Source organism: Accipiter gentilis, chromosome 7 (genome assembly GCF_929443795.1).
Source record: "Accipiter gentilis chromosome 7, bAccGen1.1, whole genome shotgun sequence".
NCBI classification, from domain to species: domain Eukaryota; kingdom Metazoa; phylum Chordata; class Aves; order Accipitriformes; family Accipitridae; genus Astur; species Astur gentilis.
The window spans coordinates 12733986-12744280 of NC_064886.1; the positions used below are offsets into that span (position 1 = coordinate 12733986).

Genomic DNA, 10295 nt, shown 5'->3' on the forward strand with positions numbered 1-10295 from the left:
GGCTTTATTAAATTAACGTCAAGGCAGTGAATACATCCAGCGTGGGTCAGCCCCGCGAGCATCGGGGGGTTGGGGCTGGGGACCCCAGGGTGCCCTCGCCCCAAGGCGCTGGGCCCTGGGGTGCAGTATGTAGGGGTCCCCAGCCTCCAGCTGGGCTTCCTGGGGTGGATGCACTGGGGGGATTGAAGGGGGGAGATCACAGGGAAGGGGGAAACGGGGTTTAAATTAAATACAGCCACGGCAACCCACCCAGAGGGGGCACAAAATGAGGCTGGGCTCCCGGAGCAAGCATGCGAATTTGGAGGGCTAGGGAGGGGAACTGAGCTTGGTGGTTCTTCACTCTGAAAAGGGATGCAAAAAATCCACACAAAGGTGTTAAAAATCATAAGAAGATGGAGAAGCGTTAGGTGGGTGGGTGGGCAAAGTGAGGGTGCTGGGTTTTGGCAGGGAGGGGGTTACCAGAGGGGTCCCCCACTGTCACCGTCACTCGTCTGCCAAGGACCAGGGTTCCTGCTCGGCTCTCAGCCGGCACGCCGGTGGCTGGTCGGGTGTGAGGCACAAGATGTTGTCCCCCAAAGTGGACGGTATGGGGATGGTGTCAGCTCCGCTGTGCTTGCTATGCGGGGTGGCATCAGCCAGCCTGGCAGCAGTGGCATCTCCAGGAGCAGGGGGCTGTGGTGGCATCACTGCAGTGGGGTCTGCGGTCTCTGTGGGGAACTCCTGTGTCGGCGGCACGCTGGTGATGCCGTTCAGTATCTCCTCTGTGAATTCGGCCAGGTCCTCCAGGCTGGCCTCTCGGTGCAGCCCATTCTCGGCCCGAACCAGACCCTCCATCCCCGGTGCCACATCTGCTGGTGCCTCCTGCACTGTCAGCTCCTCCTCGCTGGACAAGGCAGGTGAGGATTCTTCCCCTGCATCCTGGGGGAGCTCAGTCCCACCAGGATCCTGCTGCCCACCCTCAGCCGCCCTCACCCCCATCACCAGCTCCTGATTGAACTCCAGGGCTTGCTCGACTATTTCCAAAATATCGGAGTCTTTCATGATGTCCGCTGGCACCTTTGCAGAGAGATCAGCTGCACCTGGGCTTTCTTTAATCATCTCTGGAAAACCTTCCTGCTCCGGTGCGGAGCCCAGCTGAGGTGGATTGGCCTCGGGAGGCTCCTCGTCCCCAGCCAGGGGAAGGTTGTCACCGTCCCATGCTTCTTCCTCCATCGATGGTTGCTCATCTGATGTCTGCTCCGCTTGGTCAGGCAGCGGAGAAACTGGTATTGCCTGGGCCTGGAGCCCTGCCGGAGGGATGGGCTCGGCTGTATCATGGTGAGCCATGCTGGGCTCATCCTCCTCCTCCTCCTCCTCCTGCCCCACCAGCCCCAGGTTGCAGCCTGGGAGCGTTTCAGCTCTGCCAGCATTGCTCTCCAGCTCCACCGTGCCATCGAGCTCCCCATCTGATTCAGCAGCCAAACCCTCCAAGAGCCCTGGTTCCTCATGCACACCAGAGCCTGTGGCACCCTGGGCTGGCTCATCACTGCCTCCTGCTAACAGCCCCATGTCCCCAGGCGAGCCAAGATCTGCTTCAGGCACAGCTGGGTCTTCCTCCAGCTTGGCAGTAAAACCCCCAGCATCGTCCTCATCCTCATCCTTTGGCATCTCAGGTTCTTCTATGGGCATCTTCACGTCTTCATCTGCTTCACCAACAAATGCCTCAAAGTGCCCTTCGTCCTCTGGCACCGGAGACGCTTCTCCAGGAGCTTCCAGATCATCTTTGCTGGCTTCGGTTGCTTCAACTTTAATTTCTTCAAAGTCCTCAGAGATGTCAGGTTCCTCTGAGCTGGACACCTCTTGGCTGGGAGCAGAGACCATGAAATAGCCTTCCTCCTCCTTGGCACCCTCTGCCGCAGGGGCTACCTCCATCCCTGCCTCCTCTTCACAGCTCTCTGGCATGGTGGGAGTTGGTGGCTTGTGCCTCCCTTCCAGCCATCCTTCATCCTCTGGAGCTATTTCAGATGCAGAGGCTGCCTCTGTGGTCTCCTCAGTCTCTGGTGGGTTTTGGCTGGATGCAACCACAGCCAGCATCTCTCCTTCATAGAGGTGCAAGGGCGTGCTGTCCGGCAGTGTGTCCTCCAGCTCCACCCTCCTGCCTGTCCCCAGTGCCTGCTCCAGCTCTCCCAATCGCCCACCATCCTCCTCCACCGACTCACCGGTCTCCGCGCTGTCACCTGGTGCCTGCTGAAGTGCCATAGGGCCAGTGCTGCTGCTTTCTGGCTGTCCCAGCTCTGAGCCGATCTCATCATCAGCATCTTCATCCTGCACCTCCCATGGCTCCTCCGGAGCCTCGGCCAGCTCCTGGCTGTCCCCTTGACCAGGGACATCTGCAGATGGCTGGGCAGGTTGCCCTGCAGTGCCCTCCTGCTCATCCCTTGCCAGCTCCGGGGCTGGCTCAGCCTCCGGCGGTGGCTGCTGCTGGCTCATACCCTGGCTCTCGGCATCTTCATCATCTTCCTGGGTTTCCTCCAGCTCTGCCGGTGACGTGCTGTCTGTCTCCTCACTTTCCAGCCCTCCTGCGCTTGTCGGGCTGTCATCTGTCCATGCTGGCTTTTCTGTCCCCAGAGCCCCCTCTGTGTCCTCTGCTGTCACCTCCCAGTCCTCTGGATGGGCCTTTTGGCCACTGCCATCATCCCCACTGCCCCAGGGCTCCTCTTCTGGCTCCGGCTCTGGCTCCAGCTCCGGCTCCAGCTCCTCCCGCTCCCGCACCTCTTCTGCAAAGCCATTTTCCTGCAGGTCCCCAGGCTCCTCCTGGTCTCCGCTCTCCTGCCCCAGGGTTTCAGGTCCCACAGCCTCTCCTGCCCAGGGGTCTTCTCCTCCCAGAGCCTCCCCACCAGCCTCTCCCTTTTCTCCCTCACCATCTTTTGCTCTGTCTGGGTCCTCCCCTCCCATGGCATCTTCTTCAGCCCCCAGTGAAGCCTCTTCTGCTGGGATGGCCTCGTGGATGCTTGAGGGCTCCTGCTCTGGGCAGGCCTCCTGCCCACTTTCCTCCTCTGCAGCGAGAGCTGTCTCATACACAGGCATTTCCTGATGCTCAAACTTTTCCTGGTCTCCATCAACAAGGTCCTCTTCCAGGTGACTTTCCATGGGCAAAATTGGGTGGCTTTCCATGAGGACAGCACGAGCAGCTTTGACTTCCATTTGCAGGGACTCCCCTCCTTGTGCATCCATTCCTTTGACCTGGAAATCACCATCCTCCCCGCAGGGGCTGTGGGATCCCGTCTCCCCCTTGTCCTCTGAGGGGTGCGATGCCTCTGTGCTTGGGACCTCCGCCTCATCCTCCCCTCGCTCTGGCTCTTCCCAGCTGCTCCCCATCTGGCCAGGGCCACTTGCATTCTCTTCTTGGGCCACCGCTTCTGGTTCCCTTGGGCTCAGCACAGTAGGCATCTCCTCCTCCCATGGTCCCATCTCTTCCTGGCTCGCTGCTGCACTTAAGGAAGAAGCCATGCCACAGGGATGCAGTCCTGGTGGGGATGCGGCTCTGTCCCACAGGGCACTGGTCTCCACACCCAGCCCCTGGAGCACGGCTTCCCCAGCCCTCTCCTCCGCTTCGGGGGCTTCACCATCCCTGGCACCCTCGGAGGGGTCTTGCCTTTCCCCGGCCCCCTCTGCAACAGACCCTCCACAAGCCTCTATGGGTGGAACGGGGCTAGGGACACGGACATCCTGGGGCGCCCACACGGCGCTGAGCATGGGTTCTTCTTTGGGCTGAGCATCATCTTGCATTTCCTTGAGAGCATCCTCCAGCGCCTCGCTGACCAGCTGGGCTGGGTACTGCAGGCCGTGGGCAGGTGCCGTTCCCGGGGGCTCGATGCTGGCATCGTGGGCCTCTGCCACGGCTCCAGGTGGAGGATGCCCTTTCCCTTGGCTCATCTCACCACTGTCTCCCCCCGGCCAGGCAGGACCCTCTCCCCCCGGGCTCCCCGGCTCTGGTGGCATGGGGCTGGGGGGCTCTGGGGAGAGAGGAGGGGCAGCTTTGCCAGGCTGCAAGGGGCTTGGCACGGGGCAGCCAGAGGTACCTGGCTCTCTGGCCGTGCCGGCAGCCTGCAGTGCTGTGGCATGGAGGACTGAGCTGATTTTCTGGAGCTCCCTGGCACCAGGGCTCTGGCTTTTGGGTGTCAAGGTGTCACTTTGGGCTTTTGCTGGCTGCCCCCTCCCCTCTGCCCTGGGGAAGACAGAGGGGCTGGCACGGTGGTCCCGGGGCAGCAGCCGCCTGGCCTCAGTGCTCACCGGTGCCAGCTTGCCGCCGCTGCTCACCTCCAGCTTGAGATCTGCAAAGAGCGAGGGGGTGCGCAATGAGCGTGCTGAAAACCTGCTCGTGTGGCTTCCCCATCCCTCCTTTGCTGCCTGGGTGCCTCTTGCTACCCATTGCCCCCTGTCCTATTTTTAAACAGCCCCTTCACGGAAAGTGGGAAATTCCTCCCTTGAGTGCAGCTGATGCCGATGCTCCCAGGGGATTTGGCATCGTGCAGGGACAGTAATGCTCTGCCCCGCTGCAGCCGCAGTAATCTCCTGCTGCTGGGGGGGAGTGTGCAGTTGACAGGCTTTCCTTGTTATTTTTTTGGAGGAAAAAAAAAATTGCTCAGCTTGTTACAACAGCCCGCAGTCCCGCTGGGCATGTGGATCTGCTCCTGCCCTCCCCGTGCGGGGCAGGAATGAAAAAAAGAGGCAAAGAAGCAGATAAGCCCTTATCTGCACCACGGCGGCTGCAAGCCCTGTGCCAGGAGCCCCCCGGCCGCTGTTTGCACCTTCCTATCGTGGCCGAGCAATCGCTGCCAGGAGAATGCTTGTGTCTATATTCAGCCTCATCCCCTCATCCCCCCCAACTCCCCCCGGGGTGACGCCGCAGCGGTGCCGAGGCTGGTGCCGGTGGTGCTCCCTTACCTCGGAAGCCATTGGCCATCTTGTATTCCCCAGCTGGCATTTGCAGGCGGGTGCTCTCTGCTTCCAGCAGTGTCCTGCAAGGAGAGGAGTGGGGTGGGTGCTACTGGGTGGGTGCTGCGGGGTGGGGGTGTGTGTGTCTGCACCACGGTGAGAGCCGAGCTGCTCCCTGTGCACTCCAGCACCCCCCACTCGGCTACGGCGGCTGCTTTGCAGGTAAACTGAGGCACAAAGGGGTTATGGATGGTTTTGCTTGGCGGAAGTACTGGGGTTGGGGGGTGGGCCGGAGCAACCCCCCTTGCTCCTATCTCCCCTCCCATCCCCCCATCCCCAGGATTAGTGTCCGTGCTGGGTGACATCATGCTCTGCCGGGGAGGCCCCTCGGCTCAGCCGGGGACAGGCCCTATTCTCATGCTAATTGTCCCCCCAGTCCCCTGGCAGCCTGCCTTTGTCTGGGGCCATCTGGAAAGGCTGGAAGAGGGGCGCGGGCCTGCCCCTTTGCAAGACCCCCCTTGTGCCCAAGTCCCCCCTTGTACCCGAGACTCCTCCTGTGCCCGAGACCCTCCCCGTGCCCACCACGGTGCAGGGTTTGGCCCCAGCACCCTGCACATGGGTATGTTGGGGGAGAAGTGGCTGCTCCCCAGCCCTGTCCCCATCGGGGACCTCACCTGTAGGTTGCCACTTCCAGGCTGAGGGACATCTTGAGGTGCATGAGCTGCTGCCTGTCCTCCAGCACTTGGGCAATCTGCACCCGCAGGGTCTGCTTCTCCTGCTCCAGGGCCTCCATCGCCAGCTGCGGGCAGCACGGGGGGGGGGGAGGGGGGGTGTCAGGGACACCTCAGCCCTGCCTGAACCCTGCCTGAACCCTGCCAGATGTGGGACCATGTGGGTGGCTCTCGTTTCCACCCAGCACCCCTTGGGATGCTGGAGGGAGAGGGGTCCTGGGTGCTCGATTTTAGCACGGGGAGGGGGGGCTGAGGATGGGGAGGGAGGGGGGTGAGGAGAGGACCAGGGCTGAAAAGTGAGGGGGAGGCAGCTGCCGGAGGTGGGAGGAAAGGCCGGGGGGAATCAGGACTGCAGGACGCCAGCGTGGGAAAAAAGCATCTTTCGGGCAAGCGACCGAGGTGGCGGCACCCTCTGCTCCATGGCACCCATGCCCAGTCCCCAGACCTGAAACAAAGAGGGACCCTTTCCCGGGCGGTGTCCACGCTGCCCCTGGCATTTCCAGTCCCGTTCCACCCCCCCCTCCCCCGCCACCTCCCTCTGCTCAATTACTTTTGCAGCTGTTGGGTTGCAGCTGCAGCAAAGTCGGTCAGAGTTTATCTTCCCCACAGCCCCCCCGCTGCCTGCACCCCGCTGTCTGCACCCAGCACTGGGGGGGGGGCGGGGGGGGCAGTGGGCAGGGGGTGCCGTTCCTCTGGGACCCTGGCTCTGGAGCCCAGCAGGATGTGGAGCAGCAGCCCCAGGCAGGGTGGTGGGGGAGGACCCAGTGTCTGGGTGCTGGTGCCTTGCAGCAGGGGCCCCCCGGATCCCTGTTGTGGTGGGGACAAAGATGCCCCTGAGCTGCTCTGCCCTTCTTCCACCCCCCCACCCCCCAAGCTTCCTGTCCATCTGTAGCTCACCCAGGGCCACCATCCATCCCTGCCCTGGGGTTTGCTCCCCCCATCTTGCCTCCTTCTCTCCAACTCCCCCATTCCTTTGCAGAGGGTGGGTGCCCTGAGCACCCCCCAGGCACCCGCAGCACCCCGTTCTCCTCCTCCCCAGGGGACCGGCGCTTCCCCACCGCCTTCACCCACCTGGAACTTCTCTGCCTCCCCACGCTGTTCCTGCCACTGCCGGGCCAGGCTCTCCTCCAGCATCTCCTTCCGTGCTTTGAGCCCCGCCAGGTCCTTCTCCAGGTGTTGCAGCTGCAGCTGGCTCTGCTGGTTGTCCTCCACTGCTTTCCAGAGGTTGTCCTTGGCTTGGCAGAGGGAAGTCTCCAGCTGCGACACCTCCGTCTTGTAGGTCTCCACCGCCCCTTTCCAGATTTCTGAGAGCCTCTTGGAGTAGTCCTCCACCTCCACTGGCTGGAAAGCCACCGGTGCACAGCGGAAGCTCTCCAGGCTCTGTGAGAAGCTTGCGATCTCCTGGTCTAGCCCCGCTTTCTCCTCCTCGTGCACCTCCAGCAAGGCTTCCACCTCCTTCTCCAGCTGCACGGCTCTCTCCTTCAGCCAGATCTGTGCTCTCCTTTCCTCCTCCAGCTCCTTCCTGCTCAAGGACAGCTGCTTCTTGGCTTCTTCTCGGGCTGCCTGCTCCTTCTGGCACCTGCTTTTCACCTGCTGAACCTCCTCATAGAGGTTGTCCCTGGCCAGCTCAGCCGTGCACTTCTCCCTGAAGGCATGATCCAGTGCATCCCGCAGGGCTCGCAATTCCTCCTCGTACTTTGCCCGCCACGAGTCCCCAGCTGGGCTACCCTTGGCACTCTGGATTTCGGCTCGCAGCACCTCGTTTTCTTCCTCCAGGAATTTCACGCGCGCCAGGTATGCCTCCAGCCGCTTGTTGAGGTCCCACATCTGCAGCGACTCCTCACCGAGGGCTCTCGCCCCCGCAAAACTTTCCGTGCTTAGCATCGGCGCTGCCAGAGGATGCCGGAGAGGATGCCGGAGAGGATGCCGGGGCTCTGGAGGAGAGGGAAGGCAGGGAGGGAAGCGAGTGGCTGGGAGTGGAGGGGAGCGCAGCTATTCATACTCCACGCCGGTCGAGTGGGAGGCCCCTGAGACCCAGGCAAGCAGCGGGGCTTAACTCTTCCGCAGCCAGGCCAGCTCCAGCCCACGTGGGCTCGACGCCAGCTGCAGGAGGGCTGAGCCCTGCTCCAGCAACCACCACTGTGATTTCCCAGCCCTCGGGACAGGCAAGGTGTTTCTTTGCACTTTGGGAGGGTGGCTTGAGGGGTTGGATCTCCCCCCTACCTCCCCGGGATGGCTTGGCTGGGAAAATCGTCCCCCCAAAGCCTGAAAGCCGTGCCGGGGTGCTGGAGGGCTGCTGTGGGGCTCAGCATGGAGGTTGGGAGATGTCCAAGGGTGGGTTGGTAGATGCCCATCTTTGAGGCAGCAGGCATCACTCTGTGGAGGCTCGCCAGCCCCATGCTGGTCTGAAACTTGGGCCCAAGGGTGCCCAAATGGAGCCCGTTGAGGGTCTCACAGTCCCGGGGATGGGATGGCTGCACTGGGGACACCGGTGCTGCTCGGTGGCCGGGGCAGTTTTAGGCTTGGCACAAATCACAGCTGAGTGGTGACCTGGATCCAGTCATACGGGCATCCCTTTAGACATGAAAAACCTCCGCAGGGCGAGTGGCAGGGGGCATGGGGCATAGGGCATCATCCTGGCCACCCCCCCTTGGGGTGCTGCATCCAGCTGCGTCCAGCTACAATCTTCTTTCTTTCCAGATGTGCGTGGCAGGAGGCGCCAAGCAGAGCTGGGAGCCCAATGGGGACTCGCGGCTGCGACTGGCCGCCGGTTTCGCCGGCAGCCTCTGAAACTTGGCAAGCGCCGACTCAACATTTGGTTTCATTCACAGCTTTCACCCATACGTCCGAGCCGTCATGGTGGGGTTATGAATTGCTTTGCGGGAAGTGTTTGGGGATTATTATTTTTTATTTTCTCTTTCTTTCCCCCCAGCTGATTTATGGGGGGGGGGGGCAGCGGGCTGGCAAGGGGAGGAGGTTTAAAAATTCAAACTCGGGAGGTTTCTGTGAACAAAAGAGGCAGGAAAACATCATTTGGGGAGAGACTTGTTGCCAGCTTTCCCTCCCGGTCCTCTCTCTCCTGGAGAGACGGCGGTTTTCCCACGGGAGGGTCCTTGCTCTGTTCTGGCCAGAGCAAGGAGGAAAAGAGTAAATGTCCCCTCCCAAGCTGTCCCACTGGGCAGGCTCCAGGCAAGCCTCCGGACAGACAAGCAACAGTCCCCTCTGCTGGCAAAGGCCACCCAGAGCCACCCAGATCTGTCCCCAAGCTCCTTCCAGCCTTGCACCATCCAAGAGCTGGTGGGGCCCCCAAGTCCCCCACGTCCCCCACATCTGGGAGCAGCAATAACAGGGGTCCCAGCCCCCACTTCGCATGGCAGGGAGTGGGGTATCCCCTGGGTGCTGCTGCATCCCATCTCAAGTGCCTGGTGGGTGGGGAGGGGGGATGCCCTGGCTTGGGGGTCCCCGAAGGCATCGGCTTCCAGGCTCATCTCCGGCCAGACATCCTGTCTGGCTCCCTGGCCCCAGCTCTGGTTTGCCTCTTGCAGCCAGGATTGAAATGCCATTAAGCAGCACAGGGAGCGTTGAGGTCAGGTAATTCATCTCCGGGTCCCCAGAGCTCCGGGCAGCAGGGTGATGGAGCCTTGCCATGTGCCTTCATCCTCCTCTTCCTCTTTGTTTCCCTAGCACATCTGCTCCAGAGCCAGCTGTCCCCACTGCCTGGCTGCTCCGCTTTTTCACCACCTCCCAGTTTTCTTCTCCCTTTGGATGCCCGTGGGGGGCTGGGTGTCCCAGGACTGGCACCCAATATTGGTGTCTGCCACAAGGCGGCCCTCGGTGCCTGCAGCTGTGCCGGGAAGTGCCCAGGGAGGGAGAGTTTCCTTCCTCCCTGGCCTCTCTCCCTTCTTCCTCCTCATGCCTTTGCTTTGGCTTTCCTCACTGTGCCTCGTCTCCTCTCCCTCAGCCAGCACCAGGGCTTGGTGGGACAGCCCAAATCCTGAAGCCCAGGGAGGACTCGGGATCCCCAGGGATGTAGAGGGATCCCTGCACTTCCCTGCCTGGGGGAAGCTGGGGACAGAGCTGGGGGGGGGGGGGGCACCCTGCAATGGGGATGCCTGTGTATCCCTTCCTTCTGCAGCGTCCTCAGGTTTGGGAGTCACTTGGGATAGGTACATCTGTGTCCCTGGGGGATGCTTGGGGTCAGGATCCAACCGAGTCACTTGGGCCAGGGACATCCATGTCCCTGGAGGATGCTTGGGGTCAGGAGCCTCTCAGGACAGGGATGTCCGTGTTCCTGGGGGATATTTAAGGTCAGGATCCACCCAGGGTGGGGACATCCATGTCCCTGAAGGATGCTTGGGGTCAGGAGCCTCTCAGTATGGGGATGTCTGTGTCCCTGGGGGATGCTCAGGGTCAGGATCCCCTGAGATGGGGATGTCTGTGCCCCCCTAGCCCCGTTGTCATTTGGCAGCAGCAGAAGTTTGTGGGGACGGCAGGTTTGAGGGTGCCGCAGCCCTGCAGCCCTCAGTGGTGCGTGACACCCCGGGGCGGGGGTCCGGCAGGGTGCTGGCGAGCCTGGCACGGGTTGCGCGGCAGGCACTGCTACGTGACTTCGAGCAGGGCTGGAGGGGGAAGGAGGAGGAGGAAGCA

General features: G+C 62.0%; 1 protein-coding gene across 1 annotated transcript; it reads right to left on the minus strand.

Annotated features, from left to right (window-relative positions):
• On the minus strand, nt 1-7614 carry NES (nestin). Its single transcript, XM_049805087.1, has 4 exons — nt 6720-7614; nt 5592-5716; nt 4927-5000; nt 1-4313 (listed from the first exon to the last, which is right to left on the minus strand). The coding sequence occupies exons 1-4, from the start codon at nt 7530-7532 to the stop codon at nt 484-486; spliced, it is 4842 nt and encodes a 1613-aa protein (XP_049661044.1). The 5' UTR covers nt 7533-7614; the 3' UTR covers nt 1-483.
• Between the last annotated feature and the right edge of the window lie 2681 nt (nt 7615-10295).